Source organism: Cucurbita moschata, unplaced genomic scaffold, assembly GCF_002738365.1.
Source record: "Cucurbita moschata cultivar Rifu unplaced genomic scaffold, Cmos_1.0 Cmo_Scf00014, whole genome shotgun sequence".
NCBI classification, from domain to species: Eukaryota; Viridiplantae; Streptophyta; class Magnoliopsida; order Cucurbitales; family Cucurbitaceae; genus Cucurbita; species Cucurbita moschata.
Genome location: NW_019268530.1, coordinates 1,057,573 through 1,082,604, shown reverse-complemented (window position 1 = coordinate 1,082,604; position 25,032 = coordinate 1,057,573). Strand labels below are relative to the sequence as shown.

Here is a 25,032-nt window from a genome sequence, read left to right as displayed (position 1 = left end):
CAATGGGACGCGCATTCGTCTACTGGACTCTTGTCATCTAAGATGTAGCACTCTACTAGGTTCGGGTAAATTCGTGAGGCATTGGCTCGTAGGGTTAACCTAGTTTTGATTTGGGCTCGTAGGGTTAACCTAGTTTTGATTTGGGCTCTTTTTTTTCCCTCCAAAATGGGGAGGATTTTGGGAAATATGATGAGAAATGGGATTTCCCGGGTATCTAATGAACTTAAATTAGGGGTTGGAGGGTAATTTCCCCATTTTTGGGTCCTAAAAAAGGGGGTCTTAAGAGGATGCACCGACCGAACATGTACACGTGAAACAGGATCGTCCCTATAGTTGGAGGGATGGGGCCCATTTATTGGACGATCATTGTGCAGATGGGACAATGATTGAGGACACTTACCCCTTCCTTTAGGGTCCCCTTTGGGGTCGGTGGGCCCCTAGTTTGGTTATGTTCAATAAATGGGAGCAAGGGATTTAGAGAGGAGGGTATCCCATATGGAAACTCTAGGATATTTTCTAGGTAGTAATTGTTTTTTTTTTTTTCCGAGTAAAAAATGGATAACGAGTCGGGTTGGTCGGGAAAGAGCAGAAAAGGAAGAAGAGTACTTTAACTTGTCTGAAGAACAGTATAAACAACGTCAGACTGAATGTGAATTGGTAGATAACAGGAAAATAGATAGAACGAAAGTCCAATTATTCCGATCTAAATGAACCTAAACGAAGGAAATTGAATCAATTTTTTTTTTGTTGAGGTGCATGTGAATAGTCGGGTTTTGGACATTTGATTTGGGTCAGATCTCGTCCTCCTCCTCCTCGTTTCCATATTTTAAAACAAAATTAGAATGAAAATATACAATTTACAAGGGAACGAAAATCAGTTAAATTTTGTTGTTATGCATTTGTTTACACAATTTGTCGGTTCATATATTCCTATAAAATTGTTTTTATTCATTTTATTAAATCATATTATTGAAGATAATATTTTAAATTTTTTATAAGATAATGTTTCTTACTTTTATATTGAAATGAGGTCACTCGTTAAAATAATATTTTTTCTTCGATAATATGTATATATAATTAAATTATTAGATAAAAATATTGAATTATGATTAATTTAATATTGTATAAAAAAATGTCCCAATAATTTTATTATCGACCATATATAATTAAGGTGGGTTATATAAAAATTAATTAATTATTTATTTATTTATTTTGAACCACTCCTTTGTGAGTTGTCCTTATTCCATAATTAATATTCTCTTTAAAAAAAAAAAAACATCAATGGGAATTTTTATTATGATGAAAAAAAAAAAGAAATAAATAAAGAAGGGAATAAATTAAAGGTATTTTTTAATATATTGGAAATCTGACTCCACAAGGTATCATCAGGGCAAAAAAGTAAATTCAAAATTTAATTTTTTGCATTTTGGAAAGGACAATAAAAAATAGAATACAATAATGGAAAAGACACCAATTTAAACGCAACCATCCATAATTTATGCTTTAATTCTAAAGGGAAATTATGCATTAAGAGGCATTTACATGCTTTTATCTAATTTCGGATAAATGCCAAATTAAAAAATAAAAGTATATTTAAGATATTATTTTCAAAAAATATTTGCTCAAAAGATTTTGTTCATTAGATATTGTAAATATTCCATTATGCCATATATTAACAATTAAATTTTGTTGGATAAGAACTGAATATTTATATAAATGATTTCCATTAATATTTTTAAATTAATTTATAGATTTGTATTTTTAAAAATATTTATTTATTTTGAGTAAAATTACATTTATACTGTACATGTGTCTCGAGAATGAGTTTTTAAAGGACATACTAACAAAAATTAGTAACTGGGAGTGGAGGGAGAGCTCGATACTGTGTTTTTGTTTGATATGTGAGGTTTAAATTTTGAAAATTTATGGCTGTGTTTGGCTCGGATCTTTTGAGATATTGTGGAAGACTTCATAGGTCGTGTAATTGTTATAATGTACTTGTTTGATTGATTTTAGCGCCAATTATAACACTTTTTTTTTCTATAATATTAATTTGTTAAAATGTGACGTGGAAAATATAACTATTAAGTTATGCATATTTTCGACCAAAGAGTCGGATATTGACAAATTTTAAAAATTAAAAAATTAATTGAACTATTTATAAATAAAATTTAACTTTATAATTAATGAAATTTTAAATTTTTTAATTTTATATGTAACAATGTATTAGTTTAAAAAAATTAGAAAGTTTATAGATTAAATTTTTTTAACCTTAATTTTTTTACTGCAATTGAAAATTAGGAATTTCTGTTGTCTGCAACTTTTCACCCCTCGATTTGACCGCATTTAACTAAAATTGACCAAACGACCAAATTCCATTGGCGTACTCCAAACATCCAATTCCAATCCACTTAATTTCTCTCCTTCAATTCCGATCCACGCCACTTCCTCAGCCAGTCAACACCTCGTCCTTCACTACCCCAAACCCCACCGCACTCCAACTGGTCCAGCCGGTCATCCCGGTCCCAAAAAGCTCCCCCTTCATTTGCATTTCATTTCGGGTGAATTTCAATGTCATTTCCCCTCGTTTCCTTCCAACTCCCCACATTAAATTTAAATTCCCCCAAAATTGTTCAATCCGCATTTCATTTCAATTTCAGACGTTACTTTCTTCTTCTTCTTCTTCGTCTTCACCGTTTTTCTCTCCCTGTGAAATCTCTGTTCTTATTTAATTTCTTTCACTGGCGCCGGAGATGAAGGCCGTAAGCTTCTTATCGCCGATCTTCTTTTTCTCGTTCAGTGAAGTGGCTCTTTACTCCTCCAGATTTTCCTCCGATCGATGAGTGTCACTGTCGAACCCCCGCGCCTTTCTTCTCTCTCTCAGATCTCCGACTGGTTTTCTTCTGCTGCTATAGATAACTGTGAGTTATCATTTTTAGTAGTTTGGATTTAGCATGAAGTTTAGCATTTTTGAGTAATCCGCACTTTTTTAGTGGGGGGTGAGTGAGTTCCAATCGAAGTTTAGTTTGTGTGAAGTTTTTTAGCTGTATTATTGTGGGTGTTGTATAACTATTGTATGTTTAGAATCGTGATATTAGGGTGGATGTTATTGATCTGCTTTTATCAGTTTCGTTATTCTTTTGAGCAACGTGCCTTGTTAATGTTTGGTTTGATTTCATTTCTGGCTTTTGATTCTAAATCTACTTTTTGAATTTGGTTTGGATGATTTTTTTATGTGTTCTGTTAGTTTGATTACTATGTTTGTTGATTTTCTTGGAGGGGAGGAGAAGCTGGTAGTTTTATGGTGATTTTTCGTGTAGGAAACGATTAAGTATCGTAGGTAAAGCAGATTGCTTTCAGTTTAGACTCACGACCTCAGATCGGAATTCTTACCCCCTCCTTAAAGACGTTTTCCCCCCATTCCGTTGATAGTGGGGTTAGCATCTAGTACTAAAATATAGAATCTTATGTCAAATATCAATTCAATATGCAGTGAGTGTGGTTCCCTGTGGTTTACCTCTTATAGGTCTGAATATGAACTTCTTTGATTTTTCAAATTCTTCAAAAGCTTCTGTGTGAACCAGTTTTCAACTTTTGGTTGATCCTTACTCTCTATTTTCTGTTTATCCGTGCACAATTGGAGAGTACTCTGGGTATATCGAGTTCTAACTTTCTAATATAGTTCAGATTTTCAGTAAAGATTTGTTCATAACCATGTTATAATATGTTGCTTTTACATGAAATTGTTGCTAGCTATTCCTGAACTAATCTCTTTTAGACGTTTGTTATATGTTTCATTTGAACAATATCTTGATCATCTCTGTATTTATTTCCTTGAGGCTTGCCAGTATATACTTGACCCTATGGTTTTGTTGACGTAATATAAGGCATTAATGCATTTTTCTAGGATTGCAGATATTTGATTATGTGCGGTGGTCCAGAAAAATCCAATTCCGCATCTACTACTACATCAGCAAGCTCACCTAATCCCAAAGACATGAGTCATTTAACTGTTGATTGTGAGGATTCTTTTTATAGTTTACTGGAGCTTGCATCAGACAACGATGCCGAAGGCTTCAAGCGTTTGATGGGGTCTGATTTGTTATCACTAAACAAGTCTGGGCTCTGGTATGTTCGCCAAAAAGGCTCAAAACAAGTTGTTCATGAGCATAGAACGCCCCTGATGGTTGCTGCAACATATGGTTGTGTTGATGTTCTGAAACTTATACTATCATATCCTGAGGTTGATGTTAATCTCTCATCTGGCACAGACAAAAGCACGGCTCTCCACTGTGCTACCTCCAGTGGATCTGTGAATGCAGTCGATATTGTTGATTTACTTTTGTCTGCTGGTGCTGACCCAAACGCGAAGGATATTAATGGCGATCGCCCTGTGGATGTCATTTTTGTTCATCCAAAGTTGCAGAAGCAGAATACAATGTTCAGGCTTGAGGAACTTCTCAATAATCATTCAAATGGGTCCATGGATGTTTCCTGTTTACGTTTGTCAATCAAAATGCCTGATTCAGGGTCACCACCACTTTCCTCATCGTTGGAGGATGAATTTCCATCTCCACCCAAGTCAATGTCTTCTCCCAAATTTACTGATGGGTTTGCAACTACAAAGGAAAAGAAAGAATATCCAATTGATCCATCACTTCCTGACATCAAGAACAGCATATATGCAACTGATGAGTTTCGCATGTTCTCTTTCAAGGTGAGGCCTTGTTCTCGGGCGTATTCCCATGATTGGACTGAGTGTCCTTTTGTCCACCCAGGGGAGAATGCTCGCAGAAGAGATCCAAGAAAGTTTCACTACAGCTGTGTTCCTTGCCCAGACTTCAGAAAAGGGGCTTGTAGGCGTGGGGATATGTGTGAATATGCTCATGGAGTATTTGAGTGTTGGCTTCACCCAGCTCAGTATCGAACTCGTCTTTGCAAGGATGGCACGAGTTGCAATAGGCGGGTCTGTTTCTTTGCTCACACAAATGAAGAACTAAGGCCACTATATGTGTCTACTGGATCTGCTGTTCCTTCCCCACGATCCATTGGGTCTGCTCCAACTGTAATGGATATGGCTACTGCATTGGGTCTTCTGCCTGGATCCCCATCATCAGTATCAGCTTTATCTCCATCTCCATTTGCTCAGTCCATGTCTCCCTCTTCTAATGGCGTTTCTCACTCTTCTGTGAACTGGCAGCAACCAAATGTACCAACTCTTCATCTTCCAGGAAGTAACCTTCAATCCAGTCGGTTAAGATCATCTCTGAATGCCAGGGATATGCCTCTAGAGGATTTTAATGTCTTGCCAAACTTTGACAACCAGCCACGAATTTTGAATGATATTAACTGTTTCTCTCAGCCTCGTCCGAGTGCCATTTCTGTGAGCCGATCTGGCTGGACCCAAACTCTAACTCCTAACAATCTTGAAGAGCTATTTTCTAATGAAATCCCTTTGTCTCCCCGATTCTCTGATCCAGCCACCAATGTCTTTTCCCCTACTCGCAAATCGACATTACTAAACCAATTTCAGCAGCAGCAGCAGAACATGTTATCACCTATAAATACAAGCATTATGTCTCCTAAGACTGCTGATCAGCCTTTGTTGCAGGCCTCTTTTGGAGTGTCATCGCCGGGAAGGATGTCGCCTAGAAGCACAGAGCCACTGTCTCCAATGGGATCTAGGTTTTCTGCTTTTGTACAGCGTGAAAAGCAACATCTCCGCAGTCTCAGCTCAAGGGAGCTTGGATCCAATGTCCCAAGCTCGTTGATTGGATCTCCTGTCAATTCTTTGCCTAAATGGGGGTCCCCCAATGGAAAGGTGGATTGGTCAGTTGGTAAGAATGAACTGGGTCAACTGCGTAGATCATCTTCTTTCGAGATCGGAAATAACGGGGAGGAGCCTGACTTATCATGGGTTCAATCCCTGGTGAAGGAATCCCCGCCTGAGATGCTAAGAGAGAAGTCGGCCGCGCCCAGGATGGGTGGTGCTGCAGCATCCGGTGAGGGTCTAACTTCTACTAAATCACAATTAGAATCCACTGATCATTCTGTGATAGGAGCTTGGCTTGAGCAGATGCAGCTTGATCAGCTTGTAGTGTAGCACAACAAAGAACATAAAGCCATTTTCATTTTACTCATCAAGATAGGTATTTCTCCCCAAAATTCTTTCTGGGTAAGGTGAAGCTGAAGGGTTCTAAGAGAGGTGAGGAGGATGATGATGATGATGATGATGATGATGATGATGATGATGATTATGATATGGAGGAAGAAGAGGAAGGATCAGATTTGATTACTCGATTCCTAAGGAGGATCATTCAATTACTTACCATTCATTATTTTACATCAACCAGTCAGTCAGTCAGTTCGTCAGCAGTCTCTGGGCCAAAAATATTAAGGAAACTTGTCCAGGTTCCATCATATTTCTCTCTCCTTTTTCTGCAATTTCATTTCCAACAAAGGCTTCTTGATTTAAAGCTTCGTCAGCAGTCTCTGGGCCAAAAATATTAAGGAAACTTGTCCAGGTTCCATCATATTTCTCTCTCCTTTTTCTGCAATTTCATTTCCAACAAAGGCTTCTTGATTTAAAGCTGTAGAAACCAAGAGCTTTTCCCCACCCCCTTCTATTTTTAATTTTTCCATCTATATATAAAACTAAAAGAAGAGGTTAATTATGTTCTTCTGCAAATGACTGTAAAACTTATAATCTGAAGCTTTTTTTGGTTATCTGTTCTTATTATGATCCATTGTGTTAATTGTATCATTTGTTACTGGAAATCTCGATGAGATGAGAGCTGCTGAGCTGATTTGTTGATGTGAGGTTTGGTTCTTAGGAGACGGAAAAGGATTGAGGATCTAATGATGATGGTAGCATTCTCCCTAATTGGATGTTGATTGCTTTGATTGATTGAAACCTTAAACTTGGAGTCTGAATGTTGAAATATTTCATAGCGTTCATAATGTTGTGGGTGCAAGTAATTGTCCAACCACTTTTGTGTCCCATGGAGCAAGTGGGTAGGCAGACTTTTTGAGTGGGTTGCTTCCTTTCCACTTTTGGGATAATATTTTCTCTCACTTTTTTCACAACTAATTTCTTTTGCTTCTTAAATGCTTAGATTTAAAGCTTCTATTTTTATCATTTACCATCACTTATATTACTCATTAGCTAATTTATTCTCTAGCTCCTTGTACTATTCATAAAATTCTAGGTATGCAAGAAAAGTCGTAGTTGCGGGTAGATATTATCCTCTTTGAGGCGTTAGGTGTTGTCGTCAGTCTCACGGGTTTAAACTTTGTATGCTAGAGAGAGGTTTACACATGGTTGTAAGGAATGTTTTGTTCCCTTTTCTAATTGACGTGGGATCGTACCCTAAAACATCTAAGATAATTGACTCTTCCATCACTAAACTGAGGGTTTTAAAGACTTTTTCTAACCTCCAACATCTTCTCAAAATTCCTTTTGCAAGAGGGCGAGATGTTTGATATTCATTCAACTTTTTTCAGTTGACTGTTTTGTTAGTTGTAGCGTCGGTACAACGAGCTGAAGGGACCTCTACGCCTCGTTCCTAGTGTGTAGGTTCAAGATTGGCGGTCAAAATGGTCATTGCGGAATTAATTTTCTAACTCGATAATATTGGAAATATAATTTTTTTTGAAATTGATAGTTTGAATCAATGAAAAAGAATTAATAAGTTGAATTTATAGAATAAAATTATTTTCAAAAGATTCTCATTATTATATAGAAACGATTAAAGATAAAAGAATTTATAAATTTGGTAGGTTAAAAGAATGGCTACCTGGCAAGCTTTTATTGGATGGATTCCAACTCACGCCACCAATTATTTTTTTATTGATAATTCAAAAGTGAAATAAAAACAATTCCATTTGTCAGATAAATATTTATTTATTAATTTAAGTAATTTTAAAAAAAATAATCGATATTATCGATAGAAAGCCACATGGAGATGTCCCTTAAAATTAAATCATAAGTACAAATATTAATTCATTTTCATCATGATTTTATTTAGTATTTTCCAACTACTAAAATAATATTTTATTTAAAAATTATGAGTAATTTTACAAAGACTTGTAAACTAAAACTTTCATTGATTGCATTTATCAATTACAAAATAACTTAATATAATTTCTTTCTATAACAATAACATATGTTGTATGAAAGAAGCTCTTTCCCAACTTTGGACTATAGAAAATAACAATAATAATATTAATAACAACATTAAAAAAAAAAACCCGATAAGATTATCGCTGTTATAAAGCTTCACCGATCGAACTTTCTTTTCTGATGTAAGAACGTAATTAGGGCAACAACGAGCCTCTTAGGTAACGCCACGGTCCTGTTCCACTTCCCATCCTACAACCACCAGATAAATCGTTCAAAATATTTAGAGACGGAATTCCAACATTTTTTTTTCTCAACAGTTGAACTATTCGTTCTCCTTCACTCTGAAAAGGATAATTCAACTGTAGTTATCATTAAAACAATTAATACTCAATAAAAGCACGTAAAAAACATAATAATCCAAAATACGTTTTAATTCACGATTTCATCTAAAAAAATTAAGAACCGATCATCTCGAGAATAGAAGATACCTCAACAATCCTACAAGAGTACGAAGGGCCATGTAGATGGCCAAAGCAGTCCAAATCCCGAGGAAACCATAGCTTTTGGAGAGAAGGAAGAGAGAGAGAATGGTAGCAATGGAAACCAAAGTCTATGGATAGAAAGAAATATGGATTATTAGCATGAGATATAAATTATAAAAATATTTTAAATATGAATCTCGTGATTATTAAGAATAAATGTAACAACGTTGTAACAGTCTTATTGAATAATTTTTCGATTTGAGAACGGAACGTAGTTGACTAGAAAAGAGAGCACATGCCAAAGAGTAGGCAGAGTAAGCAAAATCAGAAGCTCCAAAATTGACTCCGTCAAATACGAATGCTAAAGAGTTCATTGGCTGTGTGGCGGCCACAAACTACGAGAGATTGAGACAAGAAAAATAGTCAGTTCCAATTCGAGACTTTATTTTAGAGCTAAACGAGTAAGGTCGGGTATATAAATCTCGTATATATTTAAAAATATATGATTTATAAATGGAATTATGCTCAAGTTTTGATATAAATGTATTTAAAAGGTTATTACCGGCACTCCGACGTGGATGAGGGCTTGCACAGTTACATCTCCGGAGAAGATTCCAGCTCCGAAGTACATGATCACTGCAACAATCACAGCAAGTCCAACGCCGAGAACGAAGCTCATCTGCATTTTCGCCCCAAGTAAATTCATGCTTACTTACGATTCATGTATTATTTTCTATGTTTCTTTCATTTTGGACTGTATTTTCGTTGGGGAATTTTGTCGAGCATGTTATGTGCAATGCATTAGACTGGGAATTTGGTTACCTGTAGCACTCTTGTGGCTGTAGCCGTTGTCTTGTCGTAGTCTTTCTCTGCAAATGCACAGGCTAGGATCGCCTGAAGGAAGAATTTAACGCCCACAATAAGTGATTACTAGTATTTCTGTTTTGGAGTTCATCAACAAATGGAATGAAACGATTCAAATTTTTGATCTCTTGATCGATTGGAAATGACAGAAGTTCGTAAGTTATGGTTGATAACATGAGGTTTTGATTTTAGTACCTGTCCGGCAACAGCAAGCCCATCAGCGAGGAGGGAGGACGTCATCCAGACTTGTAAGCAAGTCTGGAAGGCAGCCATCGGCGTTGGACCTAGCCGAGCAGCCATGGATGCAGCAAGTGTCACGCAGAAGGTCACAGCTATAACTCTTGCCAACAGCAGACTACCTGCATTCAGAAAAGCTCTACCATGTTGGAACCAATATTGATTTGAATTTGTAAACTTCTAATGGAAATCTTCAAACAACTTTTGATTTCTATGTTGTTGTTTTCAGGTACAAATCTCATTAGTAGAAGAAAAGGAAGGTATGAAGAATGGTTATTACCATTTTTGAGAAATCGACCGAGCTGCAATTCTCTAAGGCTAGGAGGTAAGAGATCCACTTTTTGCATTAATCTCCAAGCTAGAACCAACACAATTAAGTACCTGAGGTAATAATAATATCAAGTTATGATTGAAATGAATGTATTGGAATAACACAAATATGTGAGTGATGATATTACTTACTGAGAAAGAACATGTGCTATGGCTGCACCCTTCACTCCCAAATGGCACACAAATATCAATATTGGATCCAAAATGATATTTGTTGTGTACCCCAAAACTGTTCCAAAAGTTCAAAGAAGAGAATGAAGAAAAGTTAGAGAAAGATGGAAATTCCTAACAGTTTTAAAGAAGTCTGATAAAAATTTTGAGCTACCAATAACATAGAGAGGAGTTCTTGTGTCCTTAAATCCTCTGAAGATTCCCTGCATGGCCAGAGAGAGAAGAACAGCGGGAGCACCAAGTGACCTTAACACCAAGTATTTCATTGCAGGAGCTAGCATTGGAGAGCCCTGTTGATTCAATGTATCAATACTAGAAAAAATGAGTACAATATGGAAGAAGTTGCATTAGAAACCGTAAGCGTCAGGGTTTATTGTTGTTTTCAAGTAAGTTTTTGAAGATGAGGAAACTTACTTGCTTCACTCCCATTACATTTAATAGGAATTTAGCCCCAAATGCAAGGAAAACTGCTTGCAGGAGGCCCAAAACTGTCCCAAAGATCAGTGCTGTGGATGCTGAAGCAATGTGCTTCTTCTCTCTATTCTTGGGCTTGACAGTAGGAGGTTGACTCTTCTTTGTGCTCAAATCTGCGATTGAAAATCCCAAGCTACTCAGTTTGAATATAGAAATTAGATTAATCCCTTCGTTTACTTAGTTATGGTATTAGCAATCTCGTTTTAAGGTTAGAGGTTCAATTCATGATCCTCATCGTTGTTTAAACAATAAAAAGATTTTACCTTTTTCAGAGTTCTCAAGTGTGGCATTTTCTTGTACAGATTCTCTTTTTCCATCATGTTCTTCTGAGGACTTCTTTTCCAACATGTTTGGATTCTTTTCCAAATCATGAATGGTGCCATTTCCGGGTGTCGAATTTCTCGTTTCTTTAGTTATAAGTGAAGCAGAACTACTCTTTTCCAACATGTTTTCCTTCTTGGTTTCATCCTGTAATGTAAGTTCTCTCTTTCGGCCATTCTCTGTCAAATGCTTCTCTGTCTCACCTTTCACTGGTTTTATGGCTGTTTTTCCAATAGTGTCTTCCTCAGCAACAAATGATGTTGTTATGCTCACCAATGGGAATATGGTGATCCTTGAAGCTTGATTGAATATCGCAACAGACACTCCAACGGCTGCAAGTTCAACAGCTCCTGCAGAAGCCAAGTTGAACATTATCTTCATCAATACAAATGATTAAATTGGTTGCAATGAAAAGATAGCAGCAAATGCAAGGTATATACCAATATGGCCGACGAAAATGGTGTCGATAAGAGAAGCAATGGGATCAGCAGCAACAGCTAGAGCAGCTGGAAATGCAATTCCTAGGATCTCTTTTCCAAGATCATCCCACTTGAAAACAAGTCTAGAAGGACATTTCTTTGCATCAGTAACAAATTAAAGAGACTACAAAGAGAATTCAAGAAGCAAAAGATCATGGCGGGTTTCGCCCTATTGACTTTAAAGTGAAAATTGGAGCGGAAAGTTCTATCTATACCTTGCATCCTTGAAGAAAACACTCATTGGCATCTTCCACTGGTTCTTTTTTATCACCAAACCAAGCTCATTAGCCATAATTTAGTTTTTTTTTTTCTTATCTGATCAAGTTCTTAGTCTTTTTATATAGCAATCAGCCACTTGTCTCTCTCTTTCTCCAAATGTCGCAGAGAAGCAAGATATGAAATCTTCAGGCTGAGTGATTATGAGGCAAAACATCAGTTACAATCACAGAAAAACATGGAATGTATGCAAAAGAAATGATGCCTTCTTCACCAAAAACATGGAAAGCAATTGAAACGCATGGAAGCTCTCTTCTGCTCACATGGTGAAGCAGCATGCTGATGAAAAGGTATGCAAATGAATGCAGATATTGAGATGAAAAGACAACCAGTGCTGTGCTCATGACAAGGTATGTGCTTTTTTATACTGATTTTCCAACACTAGCTTTGGAAAGATATGGTTGTCTTAATATTACGCTCAGCATTGGAATCTTGGGATAAAATCTGACCTCCCTTAGTTCTCTCGGTCTGTGAAACAACCTAAAAATGTTCTAACCAAGAGAATATATGTACTTTTTTTAGGACAACTTGGTTGAACAATGAGAAAATTCCTTTGTTGTCTCACTCATGTTGGGACTTCTGACATGTTGGGAAGATTGTTTTCATCTTCACCACCCCAGATTTGCTTCTTTGGAATGATTCCAAATGGCCAATCTAGGATATGTGACATCCCACGTCAGTTAGAGAGAGAAACAAAACATTCCTTATAAGGGTGTGGAAATCTCTCCTTAACAGGTACGTTTTAAAACCGTGAAGCTGACGATGATACGTAATAGGCTAAATTGTACAATATCGGCTAGTGATGTGCTTGGATTGTTGCAGGTTCACGGTTTTTGATGCAAAGAAAGAGAGTGAAATGTTGTTTGCAGAGATTTGATTAAAGATGTAAGTGGTTCAAAATTTGATATACCTCAGAAAGAACCAATTCTTTCCTTTTTGATGTTCATGTGCATGTTCATGTTGAATTTGACATGTCGTGAAAATGGATAGTTAAGTTGCTGAATTATTTAAAGAATATTAGACTTTAGAAAGTGGTTTTATTCTTTATTCTTTTTTTTTTAAAAAAAAAAAAAGCCTATATTTGAATCATGAGTTCATCATATCAAATAAAATGAAACCATATTTAGTTTCATTTGATATGAATTTCCTTCAAACTTATTATATTTAAATTGATTTTAATAAAGTGTGAAAAATATTGAATTACAACTTTGAGATGAGAGTTGAAAACAAAGGTCCAAGTTTTTTTTTTAATTAAATTATTATTTTGATATCTACTGCCATTAAAAAACTAACTTTTTACTCATTACACCCTTGGGCCTTAGATTGGCCCATAATGTAGCCCATGAAGGCCCAATAGTCCTTGATGATTCCCAACAATTTATGCCACTAAAATTACAAGGATTTTATTACAACATTATAAATAAATAAAAAAAAACAAGGAATTATAATCTAAAAAAAGAAAGCTATTCATTTGAATATTTTTTTTCCATAAAATTTTAATGAAAATGCGGAAAAAAAAACCGAGTTTTTCACCTTCAACGATCTTCATAATAAATCTTCGATCTTATACTATCAATAAAATTAAGGTTAAGAATAATTTCGTTGCAGTCTCGAAATTTTCATATTCAGTACGACATGATATTGTAAAGAAAATTCTAAGAAAAAAAAAAGGTTAAAAAGTTATCTAGACGAGAGATGAATGAGAAGTATACCTTTTGTATCCGGAGAAGAATGCCCAAATTCTATTGTTTTTTTTTTGTATCAAATTTTGTTCCACACATCAATCCATCCTCACACTCTTCCCTTTTTATACCATTTCTCATTCCCACACAAAACCCACTTAGAGAGAATGAAAAATTATTGATGTGATATGAAAGACGGCCATAGGATATTTTTATTTTTTCTAATAAATTTATTTTTAATTAAAAAAAATTAAATTGAAATTTTCTTTCCACAATATTTTTCTCTAACTCCAATATAAAATAAAAAAATGTAATTAAAATATAAAAGTTTGAATTAAAAATTTTCAAACCATAGAGACTAAATTGAAAAAAAAATTCAAAATAATTTTATTTACTAAAAACTCGTTAAAAAAACTATATATAGATGAATGAGCGATAATCCAATTCATATGACATATTAGAGTGACCCTTATACAAAAATATATCATATTTATTTTAAGTTCCTAACTTTTAGGGTATGCATTATATTTTTCATATATATATATATATATATATATATATATATACATACATTAGAATAATTTAAACTTACTAAGTGGTTTGAAGTTGGTAGATAACCTAATCTTTATTTCCCAAGTCCAAATTGGGAGCTTCGTAGGATTCCAAACTCTATTTTATTTGCAAATTGCAATCTAAATTTCCATCTATTTTATTATATTTATAAATTCCATTTCAAATATAATCCTTATTTCTTTTTCTCTCATTTTTATGATATTTAAATTCTTAAAAAATGTATAATAGATTTGTGAAGAAAAGTATACGATAAAAAATTAATTTATCTAATATTATAAAATTCGAAGGTAATGAGTCGTTATAAATAATATCAAAGCGATGCCTCTCTTAGTAACATGTGGTTTGAGGATGAACCAAGACAAAAGCTGACGGACATGTGACATCCAAGTAAAGAATGGGTACATGAATAAACTGAAACTACATCCAAATGAAAACGATTCTGAAGGCAAGGATGACTCAGAAAGACTTTAAGTAAATGAAAGTTAGTACCTATACCAACAAGGTGCATGTTCATTTTTCGTGGCTTAATCATATAGAAACTCCATAGTTAAGCGTGCTTTGTTTGGAGCATTTATATATTGGGTGACCTCTCGAGAATTTTTCTAAGATACATATGAGTGAGGATAAAATATGCTGGAAACACTTGTGTTGGTCTGTATAACGTCTCCAACGAATAGAGTTTAGGTTTAGGAGAGATTTTTAATTTTTTAAAAACGAGTACATGCAAAATAGCCATCTTACCTTTAATTTTAAGATAAAGTTTTAATGTGAATTAAAATATTTGGTTGCTTTTGTGACATAAAGTGATAAAAAAAATAGTAGGAATTGTACGAAAAGATCAAATATAAAATTAAAAAAAATATAAAGTGTGTTTATGAAAAGATTTACTCAATAATTAAATTAATATAATTAATTATTCCACTTTGAAAATGGAATTAATGATGAAAACCAGAGTTTTCGTCTCTTCTCTCTCTTTTTTTTTTATTCAAACCGTACAAGAAATTAAAAACAAAAGTACTTTAATATTCTAGAAGAGTACAATAAATAAATAAATAAATAAATTCATTGTGACAATTTATAGTGGTATTCGTACAATTATAACTAATATGAATAGATATTTATATATAATATATATAATTTAAATTATTTTATATAAAATTTAAAATTTATCTATGAAAAAAAAATCATTTTTATCTTAATTTTAAACCTTAGCATTTTTTTAGTATTTTTATAATAAAATACGAGCTTGTTAAAAAGGTCAACCTATTAAAATAAAAACAAATAACACAAATATATAATATTTTAAACAAAAAAAAATATTTATGAAATTTAAAATTAAATAATTCAAGAACAAATTACAAATTAATATCAAAATCAAATATTATATAATTTCGAGAAAAAAAAAGTAATCAATCATATCAAATGTAAAATCATTTCAAATATAAAGAATTGAGAAAAAAAAAATAAAGAACAAGAAAATCTGATGTCGGCCATAAAAGTGTTCATACAAAGCGTGGATTAAACGGACTCCAATGAATTTATGTGTCTCCTTTGTTCTTATTCAAATATTTTCAACTGATATTTATTTATTTATTTATAATTTTTGTCGAGTAGAAAAACATTTTAACTGAGATATCTCGTTAAAATAAAAGAGAAACGAAAAAGAAGAATCAATAAAAAGATTTTTTGTTATATCGTATCAAAAAAGTATAATATATTATTCAGATATCAAGATATCTGTATCTTGATCAAAATTTCACACTCATTAAACAATATAATATAAGTTATTCATTTAATTAAACTCGAACCAATATCGATTGATTTTCATGTTTTTATATACTTTTTTTTAAAGGATTATTGTCCATGGTAATGAAGATAAAGCCGAAGTGTTAAGAGTGAGAAATAGAATTGAGATGAAGGTGTGTATTCTCATTGATATTCATAACGTTTGAATAGGATACAAGCTACCAACTAATATCTAAATGAAAATATAAACTAATTAAATATTGAGAATAAAATAAAATATACTACTAATCAAATTATTTGATTATAAACGAAAGAATATTAAAATATAATATTTAAGATATATTCCATATCTAATTATTATAATATATTTTTCAAATATTATACTTCTAATTACAAATAGAAATATATATATATATGAAAAAATTAATGAAGAATCCAATTCTCATTAAAATAAATGAAAATCAAAATATGTCTCGTCCTACACCGTACACATCTCTAGTTAGAATGGCAAAGAATCGAAAGAAGGAATCGAACCCTATATTTATATATAATTAAATAAATAAAACTTGAGCTTTCGAGATGAAATATACTAATATACTAATAAGATTCTCAAGATTCTAAATCGTGCCTACTGAATATAATCATTTAATTAATTTACCAATCAAATACAAGAATAATTAATAATATTTTATAATAAAAAATGGAATTAAATGGGTTTATAAAATTAGTTACTCCAACAAAATTTAAATATTTTAAAAACAAATCCGTATCAATCAATTGGCACAAAATATCTTGAGTGAGAAAAGCACTCAAAAATATTTATCTTAAATATTTAAAAGCATTTGGTGGGGATATATTCTTTTTTTTATAATAAAATATTATAGAGGAAAATTCCATTGGCTATTTCAAGATAAAATTTTGGACAAAAGGATTAACCCACTGTAAAATTTTATCACTTTCTTTTTATCTTCAACTTTTTCTTTTTGTTGGATTTTTTTCTTTTTAGTTTCAAATAATTTGGAAGTGATCGTGATTTTGATTTGTTAATGTAAAAACGATGTTCATAAAAATAAAATGTAACGACCTAGATCCACTGTTAGTGTACTTTAAAACACGTCGGTTAGGGGAAGGTTTCCACACCGCTGTAAAAAGTGTTTTGTTCTCCTCCCCAATCAATGTAGGACATCACAATCCACCCCCCTTCGGGGTCAGCGTTCTCACTGGCACTCGATCCTTTCTTCAATCGATGTGGGACCACCACCAAATCCACTCCCCTTCGGGGCCTAGCGTCCTTACTGGCACGCCGCCTCTTGTCTACCCCCTTCGAGGAACAGCGAGAAGGCTGACACATCGTCCAGTGTCTAGCTCTGCTACCATTTGTAACGACCCAGGCCCACCGCTAGCAGATATTGTCATATTTGGGCTTTTCCTTTCTGGCTTCCCCTCAAGGTTTCAAAACGCGTCCGCTAGGGGAAGGTTTCCACACCCTTTAAAGAGTGTTTTGTTCTCCTCCCCAACCAATATGGGACATCATATAAAAAGTCGTGTTCATCCTATTGTGTAATTTCGCAGTTGTTGAAAGCTTTATTTGTACGATCATTATTTAGGGAAAATAATGAAATAAAGAGGCCCCGTGATGTGAAAATTATAGACTTTTAAAAGGGTGAGAGACTTGATGATCACTAAGGAACCAAAACGATATTGAAAGTGACATGGACATTAGAGTACTCGTCTCCAATCATGAACCCTAAGCACACTATGGAAAGTTATTGGAAAAAGATGGCTTTGACATTCAAAATCGATATATACAAAAGATGAACGTGTTCGTCTTTATGTAAATAGTATTTTCTTTTCCGTAATGATATGATATTTTTATTTCAGGTTCGTGATGTTTCATATATAAGCTCTTCGTCGGAGATCGATTATGGTAATATATAATATAAGAACTGGTTAAATTAATGTTACGAAGAAATAATGGTTAAGAAAAGCAATAGAAATATATGAACCTTGGATGTATATATATATATTTTTTAATTTATTAATTCTTCTTTATGTCTTTAAGGGATCGGTTTCCACACTATTTTGTTCCTCTCTACAACCGAGGTGGATCTCACAATCCACCTCTTTGGAGGCCAGCGTCCTTACTGGCATACCGCCCGATATTTGACTATGATACCTCCATTTGTAACAGTCAAGCGCACCGCTGGTTGATATTGTTTGCTTTAGCCCGTTACATATCGTCGTTAGCCTCACGATTCTAAAACGTTGTCTACTAGGGAGAGGTTTCCACACCCATATAAAGAATGTCTAACTCTGATACGATTTGTAACAGTCCAAGCCCACTACTAGCAAATATTGTCCACTTTGGCTCATTACATATCGCCGTCAATCTCACACGCGTCTACTACGGAAAGGTATATAAGAAATGTTTTATTCTCCTCTCCAACCGATGTGAAATCTCCCAAGCATACAACCGAATATTTCTACGAACAATCAGTAGCAAATACATATTACTTAAAACGATCAAATTAAACAAACCATATCATATGATTATGAAAAATACAAAAATATCAATTGTCCTTACATATTTCGTACGAACGCACGATCACGATCACGATCACGATCGATTCAATGGAAGATTTTAAAATCCCCAAGTGTTTAGAGGGGAAGGGATTGGTTAGTGATTTCATATCATGGGTGTTTCCGTAGTGGTGAAAGGCCACGCCTAGCAGCTATGGTGGCGTTAATGCCCTAATTCTAATTTGCTTCTACAACAAATGAGACATAAGACCTAACATATTGCTGTTTTCAGGGGCGCCCCCCCACCACCATTTCATATCATATTGCACCTTTTTCAATTTTGTGCCATAACTTTTTATGTTTTATGTATTTTTTTTTTCATTTTTTTCCTAATTTAGAATATTTCGGACCACAACTTTTTGGGTTCGATGAATGGCGTGTACCGGATTAATTTGATGGTTGGATCTTTCGTTTTGATGGTGTGAGTGCATGTCGTTGATATTATCAAATGGACCCTGACACCTATTGATCAACTTAGATGGTGAGGAAATACCCGTGAACTGGTCATAAAGCTGATATAGATGCGGGGTTTTCACGTCATTTGAGTTGTAATTTGACGAAATTAAAAAATTGATGAAAGTGATATAGATGCGTTCACCCGAATTTTTTTAAGATTAGTTTTGATTGAATCCAGTCCATTCGAATTTATTGTTAATTTTTTTAGGATATAAGATTTATTATACCTTTATTTAATTTCATAATTATTATTTATTCTCCAACCACTTCTTCTCCATTCCTCTCATAATACCCTTCCTCCTCACTATGGTCAGTCTCGTCACTAGAAATAAATTCGAATAGTGGGAGAGAGTGCACTACGGGAGGAGGGGGCTTCGTGGGTCGGGTTGGGGAAGGTGTCGGAGCTGCGAGGCGGGTGGATGCTTCCTAGGTCGGCTTCTTGGGTCGAACGTTTAACTTTGCACCAAAAATGACACTATCTCGATAAATGATAATAAAAGTAGAGAAAAAGAGAAATATTTCTTGGTTTTGAAGTCATAGAAGAAGGGCATATAGGGTAATGATCATAAGGGTAAGAAATAATAAAAATGATTTATAGCTTTAATTTGCTTTTACATCAAGATATTATCATAACCTTAATACCTCTCATTTACTCTTCCCTCAATATTTACACATCATATTATATATATATATATATATATATGGGAAATTTTCATTTTTTTAAATAAATTTCATATACATTATATTAATATTTTATTATTTGTACAAAAGTAAGTATTTCTTTTAGAAAAAGTGCGACACTCGAGTAAAAGAGGAGAACATGAATGAACAGAAACCACAGCCGAATGAGAGAGATCTTGAGGATAAGGTAGCTAAGAAAGGTTTAAAAGAATTAAAAATCACTATTTATACGGTGCATGACTCAATCATAATGTTTTGTTTGTAGCAATTCTATGTTGAGTTGAATTTTCAGTTAACTAAACATTATTTTATTATAAACTTGGATGAGAAAAATTTGTACCATGATTTATTATTTTTGTAATTTCCATATGTATTATTTTCACACAAATAAATCAAGTTAATTGCGCATTAGCCCTCCAAAATTTCTCAAGGATATAAAGCAATTTTTATTTAGATATTTACTTTTTTTTTCTTTTTCTGAATAAAATGAATTTCTTTTCAACCACGTTTTTTTTTTCTGGTTTTTGTAACACGTGTCATCGAGGCGTGTGGCCTGATTTTGCCTGCTAAATATTAATGCTGACTATTTTATTTTTCAAAAGACAATATAATAATAACGATAATAACAGTAATAATAACAGAAAGTAAGATAAATACCCAGCGTTGAAACAAAAATTACAAATCTGCCACACTGTGTCAAACTTTTCTAAAGAGTCAAAGTTATCCCAAATATGTATAATCCTTTTTATTTATTTATTTATTTATGTAAACTCATTTTCCACCGAATATTACAGGGACTAAATTGTTACATAATACCGCAAAAAAATTAAATCATTATAAATTTAAAAATAAGATTAAATTGTTATAAAATTAAAGTTCAAATACTAAATTTTACCTTCATGAAAAATAATATTTTTAATATATACTTGATAATCTGTTGCTATGTTGCATGCATGTGAGTTGAAGTAACTAGGATATTGATTTATAGTAAAAATGGATTAAAGTGATATATATTAATCTTAAAGATAAAATCTCCAACTCTAAGTTGTCCCTTATGAGGTATGAAAAATAATACTCGGGAATTCACTGAATTCTTTGATACTAAAAACTAAACGTATACAAATGGAAATGATATATAAAATTTAACTATTTGAATTATACTTAAGTTGAGAATACAGTGGTTTAATATTATTTTAAATTATTATATCCGTTTTAAAAAAAGATCATGGATAATAATCTGCTTCTTTTTTTTTAGTTCGTTCAACAACAAGTAGGGACGAGAAATGTGATTGAATGTGTATATTTGGATTTGTACATATAAATGATAAAACAACAATGATACTCAGAAAAGACCATGCTTTGAAGCTACACAAACTTACTCAAAATTCTCTCGAGTTTGGGCAACAAAGGTGCTTTGTTGTGCAATGCAAAAAGCACTACCTTCTCTCTAACTCTCTCAGCTGCAGAATTTGGGAATCAACTTCTTGAGCCTCCCAAAAACACAACACCTAAACCAAAAGAAACCTCTTTTCCATTTTCATTCATAGGGCTTCAACCATGGCCAGTCAAAGAACAAAACTAATTTTCTTATTCGATTTTTTAAAAAAATTTATGGGGTTTTATTGAGAGAGAAGAAATCATCATATATGGGGAAATATATAAAATTTTAAGGGGTTGGTTTCTCAAAAACTCCCTTAAACAAATGGGTTCGAAAAGCTTTTTTTGAAAAAAATTCTAAGTAAATGAAGATTTGTAGAGTGAGAGGGTGGAGATTGAAGATCAAAGAAAATGAGGAAATGAGGATATGTCCAGCATAAAACTCTCCAAATCCCATTCATTACCCATCTTCAAGCTTTCTTGTACTTGTCCATGGCTTCCCATATCTCCAAACATCTCCTCCACATTCAAATTCTGCTCATTTGTACCCAAATACTCATCAAAATTGCTTCTGTTGTTCATCTCTTCATGTGGAAGACATAGCACTTCCCTTTCAACCTCCATTGATCTTTGAGCCTCCAAACTTCCATAGCTAAGTCGCTCTTCCATGATCATTCTCATTCCCATTTCTGTCGCGCACCCTCCCGGTGCCTGCAGAAAGCCATTGGTGGCACCAACCATGGATGCCATTTCGAAGTTGTTGTCTAGGAAAGGCATGGATGAACCGTCCAACGAGTTGTGTCCTGTGGCAGAAAATGGAAGCTGGGAAGATGATGACGAGGTCGATGATGAATCCATGCTCAAGTTCATACTCATGATCTCATGTTCTTGCATCGCCATTATCCCTCCAAACATCATGTCCAACCTAGGATCCGATGATTCGTGGTTGCTGAATGGTGTGGAGGAGAGGTTGTTTTTTAACCTTTTCTTTAATGTGGAATTCCAAAAATTCTTTATTTCATTGTCGGTACGTCCAGGCAAACGGGATGCAATTTGAGACCACCTATTCAAGAAAACAAGTTCATTAGTCTTTGGGATTCAAAGAAAGAATGGATTCAAAATATCATTGCTTCTGGAACAAGGAATGATATTATAACATGACATGAAATCCATGTCATTGTCTCTGTTTAAACCATCTAAAGCCAAATATCGTATCATATTACACCAATAACATTTCTGAATAAAGCTACAGCAAATGACATGTTTCAAAACAATGAACATTCGAGAGAAGTCAAAGAAATCTCTTCACTCGAGCATTTAAGATTTAGTGATAATTTAACCATAATAACTCAATGTATATAAACAGAAACAACACATGTGATAACAAGCTTGAGAGGTATTCTTCATGAATGTAGGGGAAGGAAAGGGTTCTTCATCATTGTCTTTAGTTGTTTCTCCTAAAAACCCATTAGAAACTCTCAATTGGGTATCAAGAAAAATGTGTCGAGAGGAGAAAGAAGAGAGAATAGAGAGGGAGAGAGAGAGGACCTGTTGCCAATAAGGGAATGCAAATGGACAATAAGCTCTTCTTCCTGAGGAGAGAAAGCTCCACGTTTGAGGTCGGGTCTAAGGTAATTAATCCAACGAAGACGACAACTCTTGCCACATCTCTGAAGCCCTGCATTCCTAGCAATGTCACTCCAACACCCCTGTCCATCGCTCAACATATACCTCATCAGCTTCTCGTCCTCCTCCGGCGACCACAGGCCTTTCCGGTACTTGTTCTTCTCCACATTCTCTTTCCCAAGACCCGCCTCCGGTTTCCTCATTCTTCTCTCTTCTCTTCTCTTCTTTTCTCTTCACTTTTCCTCTCTTTTCTTCCCTTTTACTAACTGGGTTTGGTCCCTGCATGGAGAATTGAATATATATATATACATATATCTAATGTGTGTGCGTAGAGAGGAAAAAGAAAAAAGAAAGAGAAAAATAGAAGGCTTCATGGCGTGGTAAGGGTGATGATGATGGAGATGGTTGGGGACGCCTTTGTTGCTTGAAGAACATGAATTTGAATTGTGAATATTTGTGTCCAGAAAGAGAGAGAGAGAGAGAAGATTGTGTTGGTTGGTTGCTAGGTGGAGTGGAAAACGGATTGGAGGGGGACCTCCATTTGTGTATGTGTCTCTTTGTGAACAGAGAGAGAGAGAGAGAGAGAGAGAGAGGGAAGGGGATGGTAGGTCTTCTTGTCTTTGACTCAATTCTTGTCTTTTTTTTTGAATTTTTCTTCACTCACAAGGTAATCATTGTCTTCTATATAACAAAGAACTACAGTTTTGCTTCCACTTCACATAATAATCTCTCTCTCTCTCTCTCTCTCTCTCTCTCTCTAAAGACACGTGACTATGAAGAATAAACCTAGAGAGAGAGAGTACATGAATGTACTTGGGTACTTTGGGATGTGTTTTTTTTACTGTTTCCACAATTTGATAAATGTTTCTGTTTTCGTTTTTTTTCCAAATATTGATCCCTTCAATTGGAGATTGTCCATTCATTCTTTGCATGAAGATCTCCTTTCATCTCTTCTTGAACAGATTTCTTCACAACATGAACTAAATCTTCCCAAGAAAATTGCTACTTTTAAAGAGGAATCCACGACATATCATCTTCTTGTTGACCCACAGCTACAAATAGATAGATTGATTATGTTCTAATTCAATGAAAGTTAATCTAGCCAATCCATTCCTTTCTTTTAGCCTAATTTCTTCAACGTCGCACGTAAAACATGCCATAGAAATGATGGTGAGACTTTGAAGAGCACCCTAGAAAGTATTTGGTTCAACCTCCAATGAACTTAATAACTTGAAACATTGTTGTCTTTTAGAACTTACTTGGAGCATCAAACTTCCCCGAGAAGGTGGACCGTAAAAGCATACGGCAAGTAGTGGGGCCTTCAATGCCCCGAGTTTTTCCAGGAAAAGATCTTTTATAATATTGGTGTGCCATTCCAGCATCTGGTACTTATTTTCTGTTCTCAAAGAGAAGGAAAAAGGAAAGCCAAACATGTAATCGAACAGATCTAAAATAATTGAAGTGGGTGCAAAGGGCAATGCCAATAATCAAAAGAATTAGCCCAATAAATATGGTAAAATCAGTTTGTGAGCATTCTTGATACTAAAGTAACATGAACAGAGATATTGCTTGCTACATCAGTTAAAAGATAACACGACCCATCAAATAGTTAGCTCCATTAATTGCAACAGTAACTCAAATTCTTTCATTACCAACAACAATTTCAAGCAATCTAGGTAGCCTAATTGATTGTCTACGTGGTATTTGTGTATTCTTATCCAAAAGCATACCCATCATTGCTGTCAATTGCTTGAAATGTGCATAAGAATTATACAAGTATTTCATACGTATTCATCACCCTTCCCTATTCATTCTACTTCTTTCTTACCTGATCAAAACAGATTTTCAAGTTTAGATCCTTTCTGATAAACACAGTTCATGTGCATTTAAAGATTCATACGGTTCATGCTAAAATAAAAAAATTGGTATCCAATGAAAATCACAGAGACCGACAGAAACAAAGGCTACCCCCCTTCAAAAAAAGAAACAAAAAGAAAACAGAAGAGAAGAAGCCCATTTTCTGTCAAGGAAGTCTTTATTAAGCAATTCCTTCATCTACCTAATCCCTCTCCCTGCATGCCAAGTTTGAGAGAAAGAAACTCAATCTATGCACCATATGATCATGGAAAATCCACCATCATTTCCCAGTCATTTTCTCAGAGAAAACAGTTGTATAGGTCTTTGTCATCTTGAGATTGTTAGGGAGAATAAATTATTCTAGTCTGAGCTTCCCTTAGTTTTTCTTTTTTTCTTTTTTTTCTTTTTTTTCCTGAAAGAGACTACATAAATTTTCTGAGGAAAAAAGCAAGTGGTAAACTCCAAAGCTACTCAAATGTTCAAAAAAGCATTCTATTTCTATCTAGATACAGCTGTACGAAAAATTCAAGTCATGATTATGATCCAACACAAAGCAACATCCAACTTGGACACAAAGATAAGAAAACCAACCTGTTCCTCAATACACCAGGCATTCATCAGTGCCACAATGGAATTTAACCTCTCTTTTTTTTTTTTTTTTTTTTTTTTTTTTTTTTTTTTTTTTTTTTTTTTTTTTT

The 25,032-nt window shown here is 34.1% G+C and overlaps 3 protein-coding genes and 1 long non-coding RNA gene across 6 annotated transcripts in view; 2 read left to right on the top strand and 2 right to left on the bottom strand.

The window, feature by feature from the left end:
* Positions 1-2,623: 2,623 nt before the first annotated feature.
* Positions 2,624-6,144, top strand: LOC111452209 (zinc finger CCCH domain-containing protein 30-like). 2 transcript variants are annotated; one of them, XM_023092806.1, is made up of 2 exons: positions 2,624-2,921; positions 3,916-6,144. In XM_023092806.1, the coding sequence occupies exon 2, from the start codon at positions 3,926-3,928 to the stop codon at positions 6,101-6,103; it is 2,178 nt and encodes a 725-aa protein (XP_022948574.1). In that variant the 5' UTR covers positions 2,624-2,921; positions 3,916-3,925; the 3' UTR covers positions 6,104-6,144. The 2 variants fall into 2 exon arrangements, with proteins under 2 accessions (XP_022948574.1, XP_022948575.1); XM_023092807.1 differs by having other exon boundaries at positions 2,627-2,921; positions 3,908-6,144.
* Positions 6,145-8,295: 2,151 nt separating this feature from the next.
* Positions 8,296-11,841, bottom strand: LOC111452015 (protein DETOXIFICATION 43-like). Its single transcript, XM_023092532.1, has 13 exons — positions 11,696-11,841; positions 11,442-11,563; positions 10,944-11,351; positions 10,621-10,793; positions 10,361-10,496; positions 10,168-10,264; positions 9,986-10,086; positions 9,664-9,827; positions 9,427-9,498; positions 9,167-9,283; positions 8,904-8,999; positions 8,611-8,732; positions 8,296-8,371 (listed from the first exon to the last, which is right to left on the bottom strand). The coding sequence occupies exons 1-13, from the start codon at positions 11,770-11,772 to the stop codon at positions 8,317-8,319; spliced, it is 1,740 nt and encodes a 579-aa protein (XP_022948300.1). The 5' UTR covers positions 11,773-11,841; the 3' UTR covers positions 8,296-8,316.
* On the top strand, positions 9,211-12,773 carry LOC111452017. Its single transcript, XR_002712069.1, has 6 exons — positions 9,211-9,300; positions 9,629-9,851; positions 9,935-10,030; positions 10,983-11,155; positions 11,238-12,491; positions 12,579-12,773. It is a non-coding gene; the product is annotated as an uncharacterized LOC111452017 (long non-coding RNA).
* A 7,984-nt stretch (positions 12,774-20,757) lies between these two features.
* Positions 20,758-25,032, bottom strand: part of LOC111452781 (transcription factor MYB46-like) — a 5,559-nt gene continuing 1,284 nt past the window's right edge. The window contains exons 1-3 of one of the 2 annotated variants that reach the window (XM_023093665.1): positions 23,737-24,424; positions 22,400-22,756; positions 20,758-21,914 (exon numbers count right to left, since the gene is read on the bottom strand). In XM_023093665.1, coding sequence (XP_022949433.1) covers positions 21,254-21,914; positions 22,400-22,680 — 942 coding nt within the window. In that variant the 5' untranslated portion in view covers positions 22,681-22,756; positions 23,737-24,424 and the 3' untranslated portion in view covers positions 20,758-21,253. Of the gene's footprint in view, positions 21,915-22,399; positions 24,425-25,032 lie in introns of those variants that run through there. The other variant, XM_023093664.1, reaches the window with a different exon arrangement.